Source organism: Agelaius phoeniceus, chromosome 20 (genome assembly GCF_051311805.1).
Source record: "Agelaius phoeniceus isolate bAgePho1 chromosome 20, bAgePho1.hap1, whole genome shotgun sequence".
Taxonomy (NCBI): Eukaryota; Metazoa; Chordata; class Aves; order Passeriformes; family Icteridae; genus Agelaius; species Agelaius phoeniceus.
The window spans coordinates 1,994,952-2,020,084 of record NC_135284.1 but is presented as its reverse complement, the minus strand read 5'-3'; the positions used below and the strand labels follow the sequence as shown (position 1 = coordinate 2,020,084).

General features: G+C 42.5%; 1 protein-coding gene across 13 annotated transcripts in view; it reads right to left on the bottom strand.

Annotated features, from left to right (window-relative positions):
• The window catches only part of BCAS3 (BCAS3 microtubule associated cell migration factor), a 301,404-nt gene that overhangs the window by 259,993 nt on the left and 16,278 nt on the right, over window positions 1–25,133 (bottom strand). For all 13 annotated transcript variants that reach the window (XR_013184844.1, XM_077188620.1, XM_054647217.2 and 10 more), the window contains exons 7-9: window positions 19,486–19,558; window positions 6,061–6,168; window positions 3,471–3,547 (exon numbers count right to left, since the gene is read on the bottom strand). Coding sequence is in view for 12 of the 13 variants with exons in the window: in XM_077188620.1 (XP_077044735.1) it covers window positions 3,471–3,547; window positions 6,061–6,168; window positions 19,486–19,558 (258 nt within the window). In the remaining variant the exon portion in view is untranslated. The remainder of the gene's footprint in view (window positions 1–3,470; window positions 3,548–6,060; window positions 6,169–19,485; window positions 19,559–25,133) is intronic.

Sequence of the window (25,133 nt, the reverse complement as noted above, 5' to 3'; positions counted from 1 at the left end):
AAAGGAATTCCAACAGAAATGTCCAAAAAAGCCTTGAAGATTTCCAGACCTGCCCCGTGACAAACTGAAACCACCAAATTGTTCCTTGTGCGTGAATGGGAGAGCAAACAGCAATCCCAAATCCAAAGTGCAGATCAGAGCATCCAACACCATTTGCTTTGGGGGTTTATTCACTTGGAGAGGTGCAGGGCATTCAACATCCACAGACTGATTTTGGCTTGTGGTGAGGAATTCCAGAATTTCTATACCATAAACTACTCTGACTAAAATCTGCAAAATTACCTCAGGGCTCTACAGAACAGCATCAATAGAAACGTGGTGCCAGCTAATGGCTGCAGTAAATGTCTCCATCCCTGGGGAACCCTGGATGGAGAATATATCAATCTGAGGAGTGAAGGGCCAGGGAGGCTGAGCAGGAGCTCCTCAGCAGACACAGGGATGATGCCACGTGCATGATGTTATCTGGGAGCATCTCTGCTCAGCCCAGGGGGTGGGCAGGATGCTCTTTATGGAGCAGGAAAGGATCCATCAGGCCATATTCATCAGCAGCAGGGTTGCACTAAGTAAGCAGTTTTGGGGTGAGGAGCACTGATGGAATAGAAATCAATGGAATTCAGCTTTTCTGCAGCTTTTCTTTGGAGCAAAGTAGGGGCAAAAAAAGCCTGAGCATCACTTTGGTTTCTGTGCATCACTTTGGTTTCTGATCCTTCAGGCACATGCAGAAAAGGCTCTGAAGGAAATCTGAAGTGAACCACACTAAAACTCTGAGCTATTTAAGAATCTATTTAAAATCCACACCTCGACACACACACTAGTAAAGGAAACACATTCTTAACATAAGCATCAAATGATTTTTTTTTTTTTTTTTTTTTTTTAGTTTGGCCACATGAACACCTAAGCCAGTGCAGGATGTGAAATTCCTGCTGGGCTTTCTCCTCCCCTTGGTGCCTTTTCTGAGGGAAAGGAGCTGGCTCCAAGCACCAGGAGAGCAGTGATGGATGGAAGTGACTGCCATGAGACTGATGTTCTGCCTTCTCCTAGCAGACATGTGAAAATCAGAACACCCCACAGGGTAGATTAGGGGATATCCTGGTAATTTTTCTACAATAGTTACAGCATGTGTTCCCTCCACGTTTAAGCACCTGTCTTAAATTCCCTCTCCCAGTCTGGAGCACCTGTACACTGAGGTTTTGTTACAAAAGGCACAAATAAAACATTCTGGCTCCCTGCCATCCAAGTCAAATCAGCACATTTCCACATAATCCCAAGCAGGGGAAAACAAAGGTTGGTTCTATGTCAAACTTGCTCAGGAAAAATCAGGAAATGCAGGAGTTAAAACATTCCAACAGCAGCACGAACTTGTCCATCTACATCCTGAATATTTTATGGCATATTTATTGTAACAATATATTAAGCTACACATCCAACCACAAAAACAAAAACAGAAAGACAAACACTCCTCATGTGCACAGCAGCTGCATTAGCATTTCTGAGGAACTTCAGAATTCCTGACACTGCTTTTAATTGGACATTCTGCATTTCATTTCTATGCATAAATAACCAACAAAACAGACCAGAGCTCCTGCTTCATGTTTGTCTCAGTGAGGTCCTAAGGCTCCCACACCACTTAGGGATGGAAGATGGGAGTTCCACACCAAATCTTCTTGAAAATAAAGATTTTCTTTCTCTAAAAGTAACACAAAACCCTTCAAAGAGTCAGTGATCCTCAGCAATATTCCTGCCCTTTGTGCCCTCCCTTCTGACCAAAACCAGTCACAGAATCTTTTCCGTGCTGTCACACGCTCTGGGCAGGCAGTGGCACCCTCACAGCTGAGGTGCACCAGTGTGGACAGGACACAGGCTGCCCCAACAATGCAAACCAAAAGGCTGCCAAGACCTTTTCCTCAGCTTCCTTTTCAAAGATTTCTATTTTTTTTAATTGATACTGGCACTGTCCTTTAATAACTTTTTTCAAAGGCACAGCCAAAGAAGCAGTGGTGGCCAGTTGGCTGCCTCCCAGAACTGCCTGCAGCTAACAGGGAGCTCATTTCCATCCCACTGCAAACACAGCAGAGGAGTTTAAGCCTTTAAAGATGCGCTCTCAGGCCCAGGAGATTTCAGCACATGAAATGGGGAAGCTCAGACAAAAGCTCTGCTGTGTCCTGACGTGCCAGGGCACAGCACCTGCCTGGGAGCAGGAGCCAGGAATGGCTGAGCTGGGGATCCTCAGCACAGGTCCCAGAACCCCTAAATGCAGGGGAAAAGCACAGCTCTGCCCACTCACAGCATGGCACTGCCAGAGGGAAGGGCTGTGCTGGCTCCAGCTCTGGCAGCATCCTAAATGCCCCAAAAATGAGCTTGTCCTTAATTAAACCAGAGGAAAGTCTCAGAAAATCTTGAATTTCTCATATTAAAAAGCTGCACAGCTGGAGAAATACACTGGCATTAGTGACATTTTAGGAATTTCTAGACTTTCTAAAAAATTATTTTTTCATTCCTCCAAAAGTTTTCATTTATCCTCTTTAAGTTCCACAGCTGCTCCACAAAAGGCCAATCAAAGTTGTGTTTAAGAACCGAATATCCCTGCTTCTCAAAATTAACTTCAGGACATTCATTTTTAAAAATAAGTTGCAGTATCTTAAAAAAACCCAATAAAATAAGTCCAAAGATTCTCAGAACACACATTTAACTGAGGGGTTTTCTTTACTTTTGGTATAAAATAAAGCAAGGCTTGTACCCTAATTCTTTTTGATGAAATAAAAGGGAGTGATGAATAGGACAGAAATAAATCCTTTCCCATTTGGATCTTGTCACTGAACCCCAGCAGATTCCCAGAATCTCACATCCATGGATAGGAAGAAACTGACACCTATTGGCAACTTTAATATTACTGCATGAAGCTGCTTTCCCTCAAACTATAACAAAACCAGCTTCTCCTAAGGAGATTTTTCTATAAATACAGAGATAATATAAAAAAAATATTAAATTTTTATAATTATGGCTGAAAATACATCCACAAAAAGGCAGACTCTTTTTAAATAATAAAACTTGGACATTTCCAAAGTAGATTATGAACTGTAAAGGCATATAAAAAACCCAATGTGCCTAAGGAACAAACCAATAGGAACAGTGGGTTTGTATCACTTCTGATGTGGGTTTAATTGCTGCTGATGTGATAACTGGAACTCCCAGTGAGGCTTTTACACATATTTGTGCAAAATTAACAAAAGAATTGCTCAGCTACTGATGGATGGCAGTGTGGGTGCCCTTCACTATTAGCTACAGCAATAATAAATATAGAGAAAAGTTAAATTTTCACAGAAAAGCATTTGGGTTTGGTTTGTTTTTTTCCTAAACAAGTTTTCCTGAAGCTCCAAATTATTAATTGAAACCTGCTTTGAGGATTTAGAAATAAAGAAAGAAACAAAAAGATCTTTTCTGTCCACCTCTGAGCCCAAAATTGTACGTACTGGTGACGAAGAACTTTTTGGTGAAAGTGCAGCTGTCAAAGGCGGCGATTTTCTCCTGCAGGACCACAACGAGGATCCTGCAAACACAGAAATGGAACGGCCACTTTAGCCATTAAATGCATTGGTTTAAAGATTCAATATCTAAATGTAATTATTTCAAAAGCATCAATATAAACTCTGCGGTGATGAAGTGCCAGGTTACCAATCCCTGGCAGTTATTGAGGGCTCTCTCCCCTCCCAACCACACCAAGTCCACTGCAGGAAGTGCAGGGGGCTGAGCCACAGCAGCACAGCACTTTTGTGATAAAGCCCTTGCACTCAAAGCTCCATTAAAAAGCAAGAATGGAGCTGCAAAGACCCTGAATTACTGTCACTGACTCCAACAGCAATTGGCAGAACAAGAGCTAAATGTCAAATAATCCCACTGCCCACCTCAGTGCCAATCTATTAAACATTTTATTTGCTAAAAGCAGGGGGGAGTGTAATACCAAGAACATCAGCAGACAAACAGAGCTGAGAGAAGCAGAATTTGGGTCAATTAGCATATTGAAGATGTATGTTTTTGTGCATTACACTTTTATTGTAAAGGCCAAAAGCCACAGGGTAACAGGAAACACGGTGCTGCCTCAAAAAACAGAGCCCAGAAATGCAAACGTGGAAGCACAGCAGCAGCTTGGAAATTTCAGAACCAGGGAACGCTTTCTCCCACACTGATGACTTCCCAAAATCGAGTTTTTAAAAGCCTGGCATGAAAGAAGCACCTGGGAAACCAACACATAAAACCTACATTTAGCAATAGGACATAATTAATAATCTGTTATTCTCTCATTAGGCAGACTGTGAGAAAGCATTTTTAAATTAGCTGTCAATATAGAGCATTATTAAATATTGTTTTAATGGTTTTAATTGTAAAGATACACCATGGAAAAAAATTAATCACATCTCTCACTGACTAAAACACACCTAATGCTTCATGTGAACATCATGACTGTGTGCTACAGCCTGGAACAGTCACCTTTATATAGGGGATGAATCACCTCAGCATCAATCATATCCCTGGGGAAAGGCTGATGATTATTTCCCAGAAGTGTGAAATCAGCCTTTAACCCTTTTTTCCCTACTTTTATCTGTTTTGCTGTAAGAACACTTCCTCTTACCCCATGAGAGCTCAATACCTGTGGGAAGAACTACACTAAAACCAAAATATCCACAGTCCCCTCATGCTTGCTGATGTTTTCAGATAAATAAATAAAAAATTAGTTTTGGACATATTAGTAGTTTTAGTTAAACAACATCTTCCAATTGCTGAAACTGCAGGAGAGAAAACCAGAAGGAAATGTATCAATTCTAACTTTTCCTACATTGCCTAAACTAAAGGAAACCAATGAATAATGGGAGGGCTTTGACTGCAGGTAATGTAATGTGTATATACTGCAAACCTATGGATATTTGATGGGAATATTTCCCAGTCCTGGAGATTTTTGCTTTCTCCTCCTTGAAGACACTCTATGTCTTTCTGCAGAAATGAACCCCCCAGACAGATGATTCCAGAGCATTTATTGAGCTATTTATTTTTAGGAGCAGTTTACATTTAGTTGCACAAGTTTGATGCACACTCATCTATTCCCCATCTGCATCAAAACCAGGCATTAAACCCAAATCATTCTGAGTTTGCCAATGCTTTGTGTTATTATTTACTGAAGGACCATCCATTCTGGCATGGCAATATGGATCCCCAAAGAAATGCAGGAATTTCTTCATCCAGGGCTCTCCCTTTACCCCAGGACCTGGATTGCACCACTCCCCCAGGGCACCTGAGGCCACGGTGACTCATGGCAGTGCTGGGAGGGTGAAGGGAGCAGAGCTCAGCAGGGCTTGGACCAAAGTCACCACTCCAAACTCTCCCATCAGGAGTGCCAAGTGCAGGATCCTCACACAAGGATCCTGGGATTTCTCCTCTGCCTTAAAAAGATGCAGGACTACAAAGCAAACCACAACATTGCAGTTTGGTGTGTCTGGGAGAGATGGGGATTTCACATTCACTCAGCAGAATTTGACTCCATGGACACAACAGATGCTGTTCTCAGGAGCTCTGTGATCCTCAGCCTCCAGAGCCATTTTCTCTCTATCCCAACCCAGAGATGCTGCTTTGTTATTTGACTCACTGGAACAATATTCCCTGCAAACCACAGACTGCACACCAGGAATATTTTGGATGTGCAGGGAGGCAAAATCTGACAGACCAACACAAAGAGGAGACATAAACTCCTCAGTGCTGTTTAAACTCTCTGTGATCCCATTTCCCCAGCTGTAGGTGGATCATCGAGGATTTCAGCAATTCCTGCTCACCCTTTAGCACAACTGAAAGAAGCTTAAATGATTTTTTGGTTTGAGCTTCTTAAACCAAAGCCATGGGGGAAGCACACTGATGTATTCCAACTGAAATACTCCTTGGGAAACAGAGAACCACAACTGTGCTTACAGGAGAGTGAAAAGAGGAAAATCAGGGAGGTGATACACCAGAAATTGTATTTATTACCAAAATCTGGCATGCCCTAACACACAAGGAGTGCAGAGTGAGCAGCCTTACCTTTTATTGCAATGCAGGTCATAAATAGGAGTTTTGAACTGGATGGATTTGACCATCTCTCCTGTTCTCAGGGAGTACAGATCCACACAGCAGTAAGGTGGGCTGGTGCTGAAATGAATTAAAAAAGATTTTAATGGAAATCAGGGCATTTTAAAAACTAGGATTTAATTCTGCCTCCTTATGCTGCTTAGCATGCTGGAGGAAAAGTCAGACAACCACAGAATTATTAAGATTGGAAAGGACCACCAAGAACATCAAGTCCTGGACCCAGAATTCCAGCAACCCCAGCAGAACTCTGGAGAACAAAGGGTCAACAGAAACCTCCTACACACAGAAGGAAACCTGAATAATGATCTCCACGATGGCCATCAACCTGTATTGTGCAATTGATTATCAAACACTTGGTTTCTTTTACCACCAGGAAGACTTGGGAAGTTTTAAACCACATCCTAGCGCAAAACTACTCCTCAGAGTAACTCTCTCCTACAGGGAGGACTCGCCCAGAGCAGCAGCTGAGCTGCTGGGGCTGATGGAGACACCTCACCCAGAATTTACATTACATCCCTGATGGGCTTTTGTTTGAACCATACAGATCTTTTCAACTCTTCGTGTCACTTTTATCATTTTTATATAAATAAAAGCTTGAAGGCCATTTCTTAATAAAAAAGGCTGAGTGGGAAAAGTGCTGAGTGTTCGATAGGGCTGAGGAAGGCAGTGGTGGAAACCCTTTTAGGGGCTGAGGGGAGGCTTTGATGTGGCAGCTCTGCTCCACGACACCTTTCTCCCCCTCCAAGAACACATTAAAACCTTGGCTATTTCTAGGTCAAGGAATATGAAGGAGCACAAATTGCCAGCTGTACAAACACATCCTGAGCATTGCTAACAGAGGGTGTTCCCCCCTGCCCGTATCTGTTTTATTTTACAGAGTTTCACACAATTCCTGCCCCAGCACTCACTTGTCTCTTGGATCTGCTCAAGCTGCTCGAGAATTTTCTGGAAAGCTGGAGGGCAAATGCCAACTGTTTACCCCCAATGCCTCAAGATCATAAAATGGTTTATACAGTAATGTGTAATATACAGCAATGCATAATATACAGTAAATGCATAGCAAGACAACTGTCAGAAAAATAACTGAAAAAAATAACTTTTGACATCTTGCCCACTGAAAATTTTCCCAAAATATACATTTTTCTAGGCTAATAACTAGAGGGTGCAATTTATTACTTCAAGCACTTCAAAGGCCTTTCAAAAACACCTTTAAACCAGTGAAACTCGAGTCAGTTCCTGCACATTAAAGTTCACTCCTGCTCAAAAACACAGAAAGCCACTGCAAGATCTATGCACAAACTTTTTTAAATTAAGTGATTTATTGCCTCTAGGAAATTGTAAATTGATAAAGGGGGAATTTCAAAACAGGAATCTCCAAAGTAGATATAGCTAAAATGATATCAACACACTTAGTAGTGATTACTATTTCCCCATCAGCCTATTTTGAACAGTTTTTCCAATTTATGGGTAATAATTCTGTCACTCAAATGCATAATTATTATTGTAATCCCTTGGCTGATCATGGTAAGACAATTCTACCTATGCTTTTGTCAACCACAATGGGTAAAACTTTGAGTTCAAGTGCCAATAACCAAGGAATATCATGGAATCACAGAATTCCAGGCTGGGCTGGGTAGGAAGGGACCTCAAAGAAAGCACATCCACTTTACAGGGACAGCTTCCATTATCCCAGGTTGCTCCCTGTCCCCTTGCCTGGAATATTTTATATAGATAGGCCACAAAGACCCTGAAATTCTGTCTGAAATAAAATTCTTCTGAGTTAGTCCCACAGATCATCAACAAATATTCCTTATGTATCCTGACTGTTCCAACAGCTGCAGAGATCAGCAACTTCTTTAAAGGTAACGGACCCCAATCCACCACCAACTTTAAAATGTGGCAATAATAAATGTATAAACACACTCAGGCCTTTGTATCTTCTCCTGTGTGAGGGCTGCAGTGCAGGGATGGAGGGAGAGAGCAGATGCCTCATCCAGCTGGCACTTGGTGACATCTGTGCTTGTGGCCCACACAGCATCACCTCCTCCCAGATCTGCTGGGTCACACCATGGCAAAAAAGCTCTGTGCAAAATGTTTGCACAGAGACAAACACAGCACTCAGAGCACTCCTGCTTTTTTAATAGAAAAAAGAATTTAAAAGGGGAAGAGTGATGGAATGAACACGAGGCTGGGTTTTCTGTGCCTTGAAGGCTTTGCTTTATCAAGGGTTGATTTTCCTCCTCTCTGCCACACAATGAACATCCCACTCAAAGAGAGATGGGCCTCACTGACAGGCTGGCCTCACGGGTCTGGAAAGGAAAAGAAAGAGCTTGGAGGTGTAAAACTGAAATAAAACTTTGGCTGGGAAAGCTGCCCTGAACAAAATGTTCTTTACATGAGGATTTTCCAGTCAATTGAGGCCTTTAATAAAATCACTGGCCAATATCACTGCATTTTATACCACCTTCACAAAGTTTCTTTAAAGCCCAGCCTAAAGCACAGACTTATTTTTATTAATTACTTTTGGCGCCTTTAAGAGGAGACAAAAATATTAAAACTTACACTGAAATCCTATTTAAAGTAACTAATAGTTTTACATAATCTCTTACTAGGCCCAGCTTTAACAACCTGCAGAAGTAAAAAAAAAAAAAAAAATAGAATTTGCTGTAAATATGAGGTTGCTAAGAGCCTGGACTGGAATATAATTTCCAAACTTGTAGAGACAACAGGTGACAGAAAAGTGACAGCAATTCAAAGGAACTGGCTGCTCAAGGTATACCCAAAGGATTTGCACAGCAAATTATTCCACAAAGTTGGGGTTTTTTTAATTACTTCTCTATAAAGCATCAAATCCACCAACAAGGAGCTGGTAAAAAAGGCGATTTCTGTGTGGGAATGAGGAGGATGCTGACAGTGACCCGAGTTTTTAATCAGCAGGGGTGGTTACAATTCTCCTGTTCTACCTCCCTGGTGCTTCACAGAAGGGGAAGAGAAGCAAAACAAAACCAGAGCACAGAGTTAATTAATTGAATATTGGAAAAACTCCTGCCCTGAACCTTTACACTGGAAAGTTGAAGCATGAGATTTGATTATGATCTTTGTAGCAATATTAGGAACGTGGTGAGAGCACAAAGGCAATTCTGTTCTCCCCAAGGGCCCTGAAGAAGGTTTGCTCAGATTAACAGATTTCAATTCTGGAAGGATCATCTTCTCTTTCCAGGCCATGCACAAAATGTCCCAGAAGCTCAAAGAAATTATTTTTTACCAAGCAACCTAATCTTGTCTTAAAAGACTTTGACCAACAATGAGTCCTCTATTTTTATGGTGAGTGGTTCCAACATTTTGATCCTTTTATTTTTATGAAATGACTTCTTAGTGCCTGACAGAATTGGTACATATTCTGCTTTTTGGCTTCTGTGTCTCTGTCAAGGACACTAAAAGGCTCATTGCCTTCAGTTACCTTTTGTCAGTAACCACCCAGAGCAATCCGGGCACCAAAAAAGTGAAAAAACTTTTAAGCCTTAAGTTGTAAGGTTTGTTTTCCAGGCCTAGCACTAAACTCCTCTAAGCCCTCCTCAGCAGGGCAATTCTCCCCTTCTTTCTGAGGGATGCAGAATGAAAACTTGAAAGAAATAATAAATTCAGTTCTTTCTTTCTAAACACCACTGCAGAAAGAGCTTTCATTAGGACTTTCATCATCTATAGGCTCTCTGCATCCCATCTTTTCACAATGAAAAACTCCACTCTGTAAGTAATTTTCTAATTTATGGTACTTAATAGATTCATTCAAAATCAGTAAAAGCAGCACCAAATTTCTCAGAAAGTGACACTTCCCCCAAAATGTGTGTGCAGCACCGGATCACAAAGCAGCAGAGACATTTTAAGTGCACCACAAATTGCAGAAAGCATGGAAACACTTATTTCTAAATAAGAAAAACCTGTACCAACCTTAGACACACGTTACTAAATCTAATCCCTTAAATACAAGGGAAGGAGTTATTTGCTACAGCACTAAAATAGTTGTGTTCAACACCAGCAGGTACAAACTTCACTGCTGCATCTTCCTCAAATGTTTTGATCAAGTCTATCAACCCAGGGGAAAAAATTCACCTTATCTGTGTACTTCACCATCTCCACTGAAAATCTTTTTATTACTTGCCCACGACACAAGAAATCACCAAGTCTGCAGAAATCATTTTGTAACAGGTAAAATGAGTCAGGGCTCAGGCTCAGGAATCTCCTTTTTCTTCATCACAAGAAATAATTTTATTCCTGTTAGTTCATCACTGAGGCATTCCTTCCCAGGGCAGGGTCTAACTGCACCTGGAATGACCCAGGAAGGTCTGGCTGAAGGATTGACTGAGGGATTGGGAGAAGGATTGGTTTCTGTCCCCTGAATAACTCTGGCCATGGTCTGTGATAGAACCTGAGACTCCACAGTGACTTTTCCAGTTCTGAGTACTTTCAACAACCACTAATCCACTGCTGTTCCATGAAACCAAACACTCCTTCACTTCCCATCTGTAGCTGAGGTGTCACACATCAATTAGGGGGGAAAAAATATTGATTATTGCAACAGATTCTATGAGAAAAAATAAAAGAGCAATCCTTAAAAATATCAGAATAGCAACCTCCAAATTCCTTATTTTGGCAGCTCCTCCACATCCAGCAGCACATAACATGCTTTGACTGTTGTGCTCTGTCTGCTATCCCTCACTCTCATCAGCAGAAGATTCTTTCTGGGTTCGAGGGGGTTTTATTTGGTTTGGTTTTACATTTCAGGACGCCCAGAGCCACCTCGGTGTCCCCAGCATGTGGCACTCCATCGTGGAGTGTAGAACCCAGCACAAGCTGCCTCCTCAGCTGTGCCCTTGCAGGGAGAGCCGGGTGTGACACACTTTCCCTCCAGTGAGACGTGCCACACCTTGCAGAGCAGAGCTGGCCCATCACACTGCACAGCAGAGCTGGCCCATCACATTGCAGAGCAGAGCTGGCCCATCACACTGCAGAGCAGAGCTGGCCCATCACATTGCACAGCAGAGCTGGCCCATCACATTGCACAGCAGAGCAGAGCTGGCCCATCACACTGCAGAGCAGAGCTGGCCCATCACATTGCACAGCAGAGCAGAGCTGGCCCATCACATTGCACAGCAGAGCTGGCCCATCACATTGCAGAGCAGAGCTGGCCCATCACACTGCACAGCAGAGCTGGCCCATCACACTGCACAGCAGAGCTGGCCCATCACATTGCAGAGCAGAGCAGAGCTGGCCCATCACATTGCAGAGCAGAGCTGGCCCATCACACTGCACAGCAGAGCTGGCCCATCACATTGCCACACATTGCAGAGCAGAGCTGGCCCATCACATTGCAGAGCAGAGCAGAGCTGGCCCATCACATTGCACAGCAGAGCTGGCCCATCACATTGCACAGCAGAGCTGGCCCATCACATTGCACAGCAGAGCTGGCCCATCACATTGCCACACGTTGCACAGCAGAGCTGGCCCATCCCATTGCCACACGTTGCAGAGCAGAGCTGGCCCATCACATTCCCACTGGGTAATAGAGGCAGATTAGCAGCAGCTCCGGAGATCTGCCTGTCTGCTTGGCCGTGGCTATCACTGAGGGGAAAGTACAGCTGGAGCTCCACTGGAGGAGCAGGATCGTTTTTTCTGGTATATTCTGGACTGGATTTTGCATGTTTGTAGCCAAACAAGCTTTTTATACACAATTTGTGAACCTGCACTGGCTGGTTGATCATTCTATGGACACGCACAAAAGCGAACACATTTCTGTAAATCTTTGCTTATGTTCATGAAGATTAAGTTCTGACAGAATACAACTGCATTTATCATACCTCTATCAACCACTAATATTTCTGTGATCAGCTGATTAAGCCACAATCTGATGTGTTTCCCCAAAAAAATACAAAATTAAAGAGTTGTCTTGCCTTTCCTACTGTCAAATGAAGCAGAACTCATCACTGAAATAAATGCACATAATTTGTTTTGCAGTAAGAGCCACACAGATCTCCAAGATCATACAGGACGGACCAAAATAAAAAAATGTAGCAATTTTTGCATATCAAGAGACAGCCACATGTCACAGCTTAAGAGGAAAAGCTCACATTTCTGGGAGCACAGCTCTGAGAACAAATTGATGCTGAAATACCTCAGCTCCAGCCAAATTCCACCAAGCACATGTAGAACCCAAACTGAGCATTTTGTGGAGCCACTTACAGCCTCAGCTAGACACAAATTCTTAAAAGTGCCAATATTTTTAACTCTCCAAAGCAATAGCAGCTTTTTTCTTTATTCTGAGGCATTTGTACTGACAGAATTTCCTGATTAATGGTGTATGAGAAGACAGCAGAGTTAACACAGATTGCAGCTGATTATTTTAGCATATATACAATTATTGTATATATCTGAGGCACGTTCCTCTTCAACCTGTGAGCATCAGAATCTCCACCTCGTTGTTGCACATTCAACAACCAGCGCCGAAAAATCTTTTCCTGCTACCGCTAAAACCCTCATGAAGGACCAAATATTTCGTCCTGTTGGTTCTTGTAACCCATTTCTTTCCACTTCAGGCTCGTTTTTTCCCCCCTTTCTGTGCTCTCCCCTCATGATTCACGCGCCTCGCAGGCCCCTCGGCCTCTCCCCTCAGCACCAACAAAGGCCGCGCTAAGCCAGCGGCTCCAGGCCGCCCTCAGAACCACTCTGGGGCTTCACCACTAAGCACAAAACCCTGCCCTGACCTGTCTGAACTAAAATTCTTTTGCCCTCGGTGTCATTAACGGCGTAAGAAACCCGTGGGGTTGTGCAACACTTCATCACCTCGGCATTAGGCAGCCGCTGCCGGCAGTTGCGTGACGGAGATCATTAGAAGATGTCTGTCAGCTGCACAGGACTCTGCTAAATCTTCATTGTTTATATGCCAGTTTATGGCTCAAATGACAATTTCTGAGGAGCTTGAAAACAATCCTGATTCCAAGAAGTAATTAGAGGGTTTTAGAGTGCGTATGACTGAAGCTGAGCAGGAATGAGCTCAGATCTTCTGGTTAAAGCACTTGAAAAGTGCTCTGAACAGCAAAGCTGCTCTGAGGTTCTGGTCACATCAGGTAGGCCAGAATTTCCCCAAGTGCCCATTAATTATATGTTCTTAGGTATTTCTAACTCTGTTTTATGACTTGAATCACAGACCATGTTCTACAGATGTGCAGAGTTCTCACCATAGCTGAACTCACCAAGAGCTGGGTTCAAATGATGAAATAATACCTGAAAATAATTACTTGTAGAGCCCCACAAGCAGCAAAAGGAATATTCTGCTTTTCCCTAAATTGGTCTTAAAGCTGAAACCCTCCATGAATTGTTTAACTTCAAAAACAAACTTCAGTGTATTTTGTATCCTTTCTCTCAATGAAGACAACGATGCAGCCACCTCCTCTACTGGAGGACTTTTTGTTAAATTTGGAGGAATTTCCTAGTTAAAGGTGGTTGATATTCCCAGGAGAATTACAATTGCTAAGGAAAGGCACAAAGCAACACAGCATTCTCCCCAGAGAGACACCTGATGCTGAAATGGGAGATGCAGCTCTTCCCATTGTGCAGGCAAAATTGATTAAAACATTGTGTTATTTTATTACTGTCTCACTGTAAAATATTAGCATTAAAATGTTCTATTAATAATTTTAATCACCATTAATTTTAAAAATAAGTCTCTGAGCAGCCATCCAAAAATGTGTGAGGGGTCTCCTCAGGTGATATTCAACTACATTATTACCTAGTCAGAATTAATAGAAAGAATGCATCAAGGAAGATATTTTTTTAAGCACATGCCTTACAGCTTTTTCACAAAGCAGGAGCCTTCTAAATCTCTAGTTTGAATTACTGAAGAAATATTCAACATTATAAATTGAAATTTGCAAAATTAAAATTTAAAGCTAAGATACCTTCATTCTGTTTAAAAAACCAAACTAAAGAAAAATAATAATGACATCCAATTTTTTTAAATTGTATTTTAATTGTCTTTTCCTCTACTGTGGAGATTTAAAAGGAGCTCATCCATATATGAATGGTTGAGCTCAAACTCCCATGACACTTTCCCTGCATATTAAACATTTTTGAAGAAAGGAAAGGAAAAGCACGGGAAGGACTCGAGAGTGCCCACGGTAAGGGAGAAAATGGCATTCAGTAACAGATGCAAAGTTCAAATACTGTCCAGTTGTAGGAATTACTTGAGTGGCAGCAGTTGTGTAACAACACAGAAACAGGGGCTGGAAGTTGAAGCAGCTGATTGCAAACTGCTTCAACTACGAGCAAGAAGTGACTGCACTTGTTTAGGAAAAAACCAGATTAAAGAGCATCCTCTGTGAAGCCACTGATGGGATCTGATGGCTTTAAGAGTCCTCAAGAAAAGAGAACAACTTCAATCATCCTGAAATTTCTGCTTTCCAATGTCCTTTAAACCCTTTCTACACTACAGAACACAGAAATAACCCTAAAACATATAAGAAAAGAAAATATAATCCTCAACTGCTCTCCGCCTCTGTCACGTTGATTTATAACAGTTATTTCTAAGACAGACAAAAACACACAGATGCAAACAATTACTCTATTTTTGTAGGCAACAAGTGAGGTGGGTGGTAACTGAGAAATTTAGAAAAATCCTGTCACAATATTCGGTTTTTTCTGAAGTAACCCTGAGCACACAACAAACGCTCGCCACATCAGAGACTTTCCAGGGCCTGAAGGGCCACTTTGATTCCAGCCCGCTGCAGGCATTAGTGGGGACGTAATTAGGGTAAAAAGTTCAACCACAGTTCCATGTCTAGAGTGCTGCCAGAAATAAATTTCCTCTCATTCACTGGTTTCTACTGTACCCTCCCTGAGAAACATATTGAAAACACATTTATCTTTGTAGAGTTTGTTCCTCTTCTAATTAACTTTATAGCATTTACAGTATTTAATAATTTAAAGTGGAATTTAAAGTGGCCCTGGAAGTGGCAGCCCTGCCTGTAATGGTGCTGTGCATTATCTTTTCCCTGTGGTGCTTCTTTTGACAAGTTACTGGGGGCAGCTTTGTCCTCCAGCTGCTTTTATCTGGACTTCCTTCCCTCCATCCTTCCCATCCCTCCATCCCCTCCCTGCATCCCTACACACAAAGCAGTAAAACAGAACTGTGCCTCAGCTCGGAAATCTGCTGTCCCAAACCTCCACTGCATCCCAAGGATGCCTTGGAAAAGGTTCCTTTTTTTACAGCTTCATAAATCAAAGCTTTAGAAGGTCAAAACTACCCATGGTTCTCACCAGCTGGTCAAGGTCTGACCCCAAATACTCATTTTGTCCCAGTTTTGATCCAAGATTAACAGTTTATTATAGTTCAAAGGTTATTTCTTACTCTAGGTTCACTGAGACAAACATTTGGAGTATCAGAGGAACTCCAGAGCTTTCCTGCCCTTGGTATTTAGACATGGCAACACCACCTTATTCCATTAAAGCTCCATCTCCTGGCATTGGAATCCATGAGAAAATTCACATCATTACCAGCAAACACTACACTTCAACATTACAAATAAGTACATTTTTATAATCACAGAATCAACTCACAAGAAAAAATGAAGAGCTCTTTTTAAGATGGAGATTCTATCTTTAGCACATAACTACCCCATCCAGCATTACTAAAAGGAATTTAAACTGCTTTATTCCTGCCTCTCTCAGGATCTTAAAAGCCACCACACAACCTGCTAAGGCTAAACTGAATTTTCCCAAAAGAAATCAGAGAGGAAAATGTTTTTCATCTGCTGGAAGGGAAGGAAGTCTTTGCAAGGCAGCTGACACCACACAGCTCTGCAGTTAATGAGGCTTTGCAGTTATGCAGCAGCACAAGAACCTCTGGGACTCAAATCCCCAAAGGTAACAGAAATGAGAGAGTTTTGCCCAACTTCAGAGATCCTACTGTACTTTTTGGAACAAAATAATTAAATTAGATTCGCTTTCTAGGCTTGAGAGTCTTCACAAAATCTGAATTTTGCACACTCTTCAATAAAAGCTCACCAATACTTCACAAACTTCATGAACTCTATTTCACAGTGCCCAACACAACTGAAAATCACAACCACACAGCCAGACCATGTTTCTGTGTGATTTCAGAAAACAAAGTGCATTTTCTATCTGCAGTGAGCACACCCTTTGCACAGCCCATGGCAGGGCTGAGCCAGGTGAGCCCTCACCATCACCACGAGGAAAAAACCAGAGGAAATTTCTGAGATTTCAGGGCATTCCAGGAAGAGCTCCCCTGAGCAGTGTCTGGGAACAAAAAGTTCATTCACCAGAGCTCATTTCCTCCTCTTGGGGGATCCTTGCAGGACCTTTGCTGTGGGTGTCTGACAAATCATTTCCCAGCCAGCTCATCTGAAGCATTAAAAGCTGCAGACACTGGAGTGGACACTGGATTTTAGCACTACCCAGCGACTTGCCAGAGCCTGAGCAGGCTCACATCACTCTGAAATATGAATTGAGAAAATATTAATGCTTTAATTGTGCTGTTACTCATGGGAAGCTGCTTCCTAAACCTGAGCACTCCCATAAACACATTCCTGAGCTGAAACTGGGTTAGGGTTAGCAGGATTCCATCTTCAGTAGCCCATAAAGCACACGCTTCCTGAAAATCTGCTGGCAATTGATTTGCCTTGTAAACAGATCAGCAGGGGAAAAAAAATGCTGGCCAGCCAAAGTTACACATTTTGTTTGCTCCAACTACTCCTCCTTCTTTAATTTACCCTAATTTCCTCTCTCCTCCCATGATTAATAAAGATTACCTCTTGCTTCTCATGCCCTTGAATGACCTCCATCCAATTCTTCAAGTCATCCAAAATTTTCCACCACTTGATATCATCAAACTAATTCATCTTTCTAAAAATATAAACTGAAAAGCCAGCACAGGCTAGAGGCTGCTGAAGGGGCCAGTGCCTGAGCTCCTGCACTCTCCCCAAAGGCCTCAAACTTTTACTTTTTAATCATCTATTACTGATTGTTTAATTAGTTACATTTACAGAACCAGCTGATTATCATACAGCCTATGTGAGATTATGGCATTATCTGTTAATCTTTAGCAAAATGATTTGGCTCTTTGGACACAGGACAAGGGAACCAAAATATCAAAATGTTTTTGGTAAGGATGGCTCAGAGATCCAGGTCTGGAGAAAGGCTTTAGGAGCCTGCAGTGACAGCACAAGGGCTCTGCCTTCCCTGCTCCTTCATGTGCTTTTATTGCCCTCCTAGATTGGTCTTTTTGATTATTTTCAGCTTTCTTGTTACCTATATTATCTACTGAAGGGCAAATTTGCACTCTCTCCATTTATTCTCAACTGTTTCTTAAATAATCTGAATTAAAACAGAATTATCTCGGTTGGTTTCCCTTTAAACTTCTCCATTAGTTAAACTGAAGTATTTATTTAACATTTACATCTGAACAGAACAAAAGTAATGTATTTTGGACCTCTCTGGTGGATTTGACAGTGTTTGTACAGATCCAGTCTGTTCCAAACTATGGCTTCAATAACCCATGTGGGGAAATAGAGATATCTTAATGTTTCACCACCCAGGAAATGCATTAATGTGCACCAAACCCAGCAGTTCATTTTGTGTGTCTGTAAAGCTTTGTTTGTCTTATCACCAGGAACAAGCAGGCATGTCTTTACAACCCTCCACAACCCCCAAATTTAGTCAGATATTCTTTCTTTTTTGGTTTTCCTTTTAATTTGCAGATCTGTAATCTAAGACTGAAAGTGACTGAACCAACCTCTAAACCAGCAGAGAAATACCAGCCAAAAACCACAATCTGTTTCCCATTTCTGTGTCAGGACTGCATCTTTTGGGGGGCTGTGAAAACAATTGTTTTGAAAAGATTATACAGTGAATCACAGCCTGCCTTGGGTTGGAAAGGGACCCTTAAAAACCATCCAGGCCAACCCCCCTGTGAAACATTTCAGTCATTGGAATAGCTGGAAAAATGTGACTTTTAAAATCCAAAAATATGTGTACCAGAAAATCAGATATGAGGGAAAAGTTCCATCTTGTTGATGAGTAGGAAATGATCACACACAAGAATAGAAAACAAAATCTATTAGCAGGAAATTCATCTGGGAGTTAATTAATAATGGCAACAACAAAGAATGATTTAGAAATTACAATATTATGGAGTTGAAAACACATCAGGGGCTTTTTTCTGAGGAAAGCAGAAACTGCCCAGAATCTTTGAATTATTTTCCATTAACAGAAATACAATAACACAGTGAAAATAATTATCTTCAGGGGTTGTTCATTTCTCAGGTACCTCAGCTTCTAAAACAGGACTGTAAGGAGGATTTTTACTAAACCAACATCTTCCTTACATATATAAATAGACTGATTGGATAAAGACACAGCAGTATTTGCACCTCTAATTTATAAATAGTTAAACTTACAGGGCAGGGAAGAAAAAGAGAAAAATCACCATAAACTGATTTTTTCAAGTTGTAAATACATAAAGAAAAAATTCGCTTCTCTGCCTTATGTGGATTTTAATTCAAACATTTAAGGCAGGTAATATTAATATTGCAATTTAACACAGTAATACCAGAGAGAGGTAAAGATTTGACAGTTCTTCCTTCACACACACAGTGATTAAATTCTTAATTGAAAAAGGTGTGGCACAGAATTAGTCCTACAACTGTAAGAAGATTTACTTCAACTGCTCAGCCATTAAATGGCTGTGTAGAGGATTACTCCTGAAAAGCAAATATTTTCCTGTAGGTAGAGATATAAATCCTGTGCATTGTCTGAATTAAACACAAAATATCTCAAGGGCCTCTTTTATAAGAGCAGTGATACAACAATTCCGGAGAGAGCACAAAGCAAGATTGTAAACTGATTTTTGTAACTCAAGGAAGGAGGTTTAACATGTATTTTGCTAATACACGTGTATTAATACAGCATGTGCCTGCAACAATGAAATGCTTGGTATTTGTAATTCATTTGCTGCTTGAAAAATTACTTTTTAAGACACAGAGATTGCTTTAAACACTTCACAATAATAATTCTGACCTGGATTAATATCAGAAAAGGTTAATCATAAAGTTGTGATTCCACTGAGAATAAAATAAACTTTAAATACCTCTTTATTTATTTTATATCAAGAGTCTCTTTTTCATTCCTTTCCAAAAGCTTAAGTCATAGGAAAATACATGTTGACACACCAAAAAAATAGTTTAAAGCCACATGCCAGTGTTATCCCATGAAGAAAAAAGGAACAAAGCTTTAAAGATGTCATCTGCAGGGCCTTTCAGAAGGCAACACAATTTCTCTATTCCTTTTATCCCCAGAAAACATTCTTACCCAGAAGACCCAATGCTTTTGCACACACCAAGCAGAGGCCTCTTCTCAGCAAAATTATCACATTTCTGAGCACCTGGCAAGAGGGAAAACAAAAGAAAAGAAAAAGCAAATCACCACATGCTGTTTGTACAGTTTCCAAGTTCAGGTTGGGGCTCAATCTACTGATATTACACAAAACCCCCAGCTTGTGCAAGGTAAGGGACAGAAATTCAAATTACAGGCAGAGCTGTGAGAGAGATGAAAATGAGAACCAACACAAGCAGCAAAACGTGGCCAGGCTTTGGGAGGGATTTTCTGTTCATCCCACCAGGGCTGGGATGCTGGGACTGAAACAAGTGGCTCTTGCTCACTTTTCCCTGTTTTTTAGGAAGTTCTCTGCAGCTCTGCCTGGGTTCACACCTTGGCTTCCAGTTTGTAGAAGTGGAGCCCAGGAGTGCCAAGCTCAGAGCAGCCCCTGCCCCGTGGCCAAGAAAACAGGAGGAGAAATCCAAACCACATCCATCTGTCCCAGCAGCAGGAGATGTAAACCTTTAAGGAAACAACCCCCAGGTGGAAGCACAGCTCCTCCATCCCATCCCATCCCATCCCATCCCATCCCATCCCATCCCATCCCATCCCATCCCATCCCATCCCATCCCATCCCATCCCATCCCATCCCATCCCCTGCAGGGGTGCAGAGCCCAGCAGAGCCAGCTGGGCCTGCCCTGTCACCCTGTCCCCCAGCAGTGCCACCAGCCTGGCACTGGGAGCCAGCCCTGCTGTGCCCCAGGCTCCCTCACAGCTCCAGCCCAGCACAACCAGACTCTTACAGACGCCACACTTCTTAAAATGGGGTTTTAAGAGTTTGGAGAGCTTTGCTTTATTGCTGCGTAAACAGAAATAAAACTAACATTGAGTCTTTAAAGGAAAAAAAAATATCTCACTTCTGCTTGTGAACAATGTGTAACTGAATTCCAGGCTATGTTTCTACCCAACTTAAAGAACAAAGTAACAACCAATACCACCACTACTAACTTTCCTCCATTTTCTTTCAACCTTTGCCTTTTTAATTATCTATCTATAGGTCTGCACATGTGTGGTGAATAAGGATTTTTTTTTCTCCATTATACAGCAAACCCTTTGATCTCTAAAGAATATTAGTGATACAGTCTGCTCAAAATTTACATCTTGAATAGTGCTGTACGAAACCAAATCATTTATTCAGAGAGGCATAACAATTAACAATATACATTTTGACACAGCAGACTGTTAATTATTAATGACTCAGGTACATGCATTTAATTTGTAACAAACACTGTTGAGTCCTCTCAACTGTACAAGGAAAAATCTTCCCTCCTACACCTTTGGCTATTTACAAAGTCAAATGGATCACATCAATAACTCCACCATCAACAATAGCTTTACAAATAACCTAAACCAGCCAGATGTATTTTCCTTTTATTCCTATTATTTCAAGCTCTTTGGTGAGTCAAACCTGTACTGTATGTACTGACCTGGAAATTGATAAATGAAACATAAAAGTCTTCCTAAGAGTCTGGCAAGCAATTTGTTTCCTTCAATGCAGGTAACAGATGAATTCCATTTGTTCTGCTCCCAGCACGAGGGTGAAATGCTGACTACCAGCACTGCTGACACTGATTTAAGTGCAGCCAGGATTTCACCTGAAGTATTTAACTCTACTTTTTGCCTTCTTTTTTCACTAGGATATATTAGAGACACAAATTCAGATATTTATTTATGGTCTAGTCTAATGACCAGGAAAGGAAAGAAGGAGGAAAAATGAGGGGGAGCCCAGGGAATCAAGTGCCCAAAATCAAAAGCAATGCCAGATTTAATACCCACAGTACAGATTTGCAAAATTTCTACAACAGGTGCTTAAACTTCTCATTTCTGTCTATAATGACTCAAGTCTCTCAATTTTAAAAAAATCCATTTTCTCCTTCAATACTTTCAGAATGTAAATATTAATAGTGCAGGAAAGGATCATTACTGGGAGGCCTCTGAGGGCATTAAATCAGGTTAATAGCTGTCCCATCCTGGAGATTGCACAGTGACATGTGTTGGGCTCTAATGGAGGCAGGAGCCTCTCCCAGGTCTGGGGTGGCATTTAATCCCCCAAGTTCTGCTGGATTAATTTTCATTTGTAGAATTGTGTTTATTTGCATGTGCGAGGCGCTGACGTTGCACACACCTGCTGCACACACAGTGTTTAACAAAATTGAAATGAAAAACAGCTCTCTAAATCCCCCCAAATACAAAAAGTATTGAAATCCTGTTGCAAAGTCTCTTTCTTAAACTCCTTTTATTCTAAATCCTTTTAACTCTGTCATATAACACTACAGCATTTATAAAATGCTGGAAATCCTGACAAATCACACAATTAAAGTAATGAAAACTGCCCTTCCTGCCAACAAGGCACCACCTTATCTACAGCTCCATTTAGCTAAATGATAGGTTTGGTTTTTTAAAAACCTCACTTCAGTTAGTATGCTTAAAATTGAACCAAAAAAAAAGGGAGAAAAAAATCTCTCTGTGGCTAAATGAAATTTCATACAAATCAACATTTAGAAGTTTATGAAGTCAAAAGGTCACCCAGACTAAGCTCAAAGCAGCTTAGACCCTGTCCTGCTGATGAAACTGTGAACTGGGGCCTCAGGGCCTGCTAAGGCCTCTCAATAATGCCAATAAAAAGAGTGACAACAGCACCACAAGCAGCACATCCTCTTTGTGCAGAATGGAAATGAAGCCCAGAGGATGCCACAGGAACTCCAAGGCTGCTCAGAACTCTGGGAATGGCCCTGGTTTGCCACCAGGAGGAAGCTGCTGGATGAATTTCACACTCTGACCTATTTAGCAGTGCTCAGAGGCACCGTGGAGTGGATTTTCCTGGTGTGTAATTCCACAGATCAGTCCCATTTAGTAATGGGATAAAATAATAATAATAATAATAATAATGAGTGCTGCTCCTGCTCCACTAAACCCCTCTCATTCCCATCTTTTCCTTGGAGATCTTGGGGCATTCCCTGCTCCACTAAACCCCTCTCATTCCCATCTTTTCCTTGGAGATCTTGGGGCATTCCCTGCTCCACTAAACCCCTCTCATTCCCATCTTTACTTTGGAGATCTTGTGGCATTCCCTGCTCCACTAAACCCCTCTCATTCCCATCTTTTCCTTGGAGATCTTGTGGCATTCGTGGTCCTGCAGTACCTGGGAATGCCCCAGGCTGGAATTCCCTCTCAGCCCAGCCAGGTGAAGGTTTCAGGTGCACTGGTCTAAAGCACCAGAAAACAATGAAATAATTAATTTATTTCATTTATGATGTGAGGAGGAAACACAGGTCAGGCCAAAGCTTCGAAGAAATTGGGATTTTACAGTGTTGCACCCCAAAATTCTCCCCTGTAATGTCTCTAAAAGAGACTAAGTTGGAGAATTCCAGTCTGTAATTTCTATAATCCACAGACATTGCCATTCATTATCCCAAAAACCCCAGCAGAACTCAGACACACACCTGCACAACCAGCCCAAACCTTGCTTGTCCATCCAGCAGGGCCTGGGATTCTTTTGGCCTTTTTGGGGATTTCAAACCACTGAACCACCCAAGTGGCTGAACATACACAAACCTCACATCTGCCTTCCTTTAGAAAGCAACCTAAATATTAAAGCTCTTTAAGTGTACCTGCACATAAAGCTGAGTCAGCTTTTCAGGTTCCAATCTTCATTTTACCAACATCAAAGATGGGAGCAGTGGAGAACAGGGATAAATCTGCTGCAATATTCCAACTCTCAATGGGTTTTAGTGCCTCTAAATTCTTTCTATTTCCTTTTTTTATTTGCTTTTTTTCCCCACTTATAAGTCAATTTGAGTGAACAGACAAATTCACTGAGAGATGTAGGGCTATTATATCATCTTTCTGCAAGCTGCATAATCTAGAAAATGGCAATAAATTAATTCAGCTCGCTGGAGGAATTTATTTTCATAATGCTGAGACATGGAAATAGGTTTTACAGACAACCACTGATCTAAACTTCACCACACCAGCCTGTCACCCCTTGGAGCAGGAGCTGCCACACACACAGCTGCTCCCTGGCTTTCTGAGCCTCTTGATTGATTTTGAAACTATGCAGCTCTACCTTGACAAATGGGACAGCACAAGGCAAAGCAGGTATTTGGCCAGGGGCTTGTAAAATGACCTGGGATAAGTAATAAAAAATGGGAGATTGTAGCACTGACTTCCTTCAGAAAGCATCAATATTCTGATTTTGTAGGTGAAAAAAACCACAAAGGTAACTGAAATGAATGTATCATTGCCTCAGCACTGACAGAAAATCCAGACCTGGACACATGGAAACAACCCTAACCCAGCCCAGCCCCAGATGTGGAAGTGGAGAAGAGCCACGGATGGCTCAGAGGGATTACAGCTCAGAATTCCTGTCCCTGCATTGCCAGAGTCCAGACTGAGATGTTCTCATGGTCTGAATATGAGCTCTGCAAGCCCAAAATCTGCTCACAGTCAAAGCCTCATCTCCAAAAGGCCATGTATATTGTAAACTGCACAGAATAATTAAAGCCTGGCCTAATGAAGGCCCTGCTAAGTGTGGCCTGGACTGAGGAGAGGGGCTGATATCTGGAGGGTTTGGCATTATTTACAGAAATCCCTCCACTTCTCATGGCCATCTCCTGCAGGCTGCAGAGCAGGACATCAAAATGAGGCAGCAGAGCTGGGCCAGCCCAGGCTGGGTGAGCAGAGCAGAGCTGGGCCAGCCCAGGCTGGTGGCTGAGAGCAGAGCAGAGCTGGGCCAGCTCCCCTGGGTGGCTCAGAGCAGAGCAGAGCTGGGCCAGTTCCCCTGGGTGGCTCAGAGCAGGGCAGAGCTGGGCCAGCTCCCCTGGGTGGCTCAGAGCAGAGCAGAGCTGGCCCAGCTCCCCTGGGTGGCTCAGAGCAGAGCAGAGCTGACCCAGCTCCCCTGGGTGGCTCAGAGCAGAGCAGAGCTGGCCCAGCTCCCCTGGGTGGCTCAGAGCAGGGCAGAGCTGACCCAGCTCCCCTGGGTGGCTCAGAGCAGAGCAGAGCTGGGCCAGCTCCCCTGGGTGGCTCAGAGCAGGGCAGAGCTGGGCCAGCTCCCCTGGGTGGCTCAGAGCAGAGCAGAGCTGGCCCAGCTCCCCTGGGTGGCTCAGAGCAGGGCAGAGCTGGCCCAGCTCCCCTGGGTGGCTCAGAGCAGAGCTGACCCAGCTCCCCTGGGTGGCTCAGGGCAGGGCAGAGCTGGCCCAGCTCCCCTGGGTGGCTCAGGGCAGGGCACAGGTGCCACAGGTGCCACAGGTGCCAGTCCCAGCAGCTCCAGGAGCTGGCCCAGCCCTGAGCTCACAAACCTGCCCAGGCCCTGCTGCAGGAGATGCCCTGCATGAAATAATCCCTCTGAAACAAGGCTGCATTATGCCACCAGGCACACCAGCAGGCAGAGGATCTAACATCAAAGGGCTGCAGTTTTTTCATGAAATAGTTGACAAACTATTAAGTTCTGCTGCTGTAAAGTCACCAAGTTAAAGCCATGAGCTTTCCTTTCACACCTGGGAATGAGCTGCTTATCACCAGCTCAGATCTGCTTCTAGGAACGTGCCAAATCCATCCACCAGGAGACTCCTATTTGCAATAAT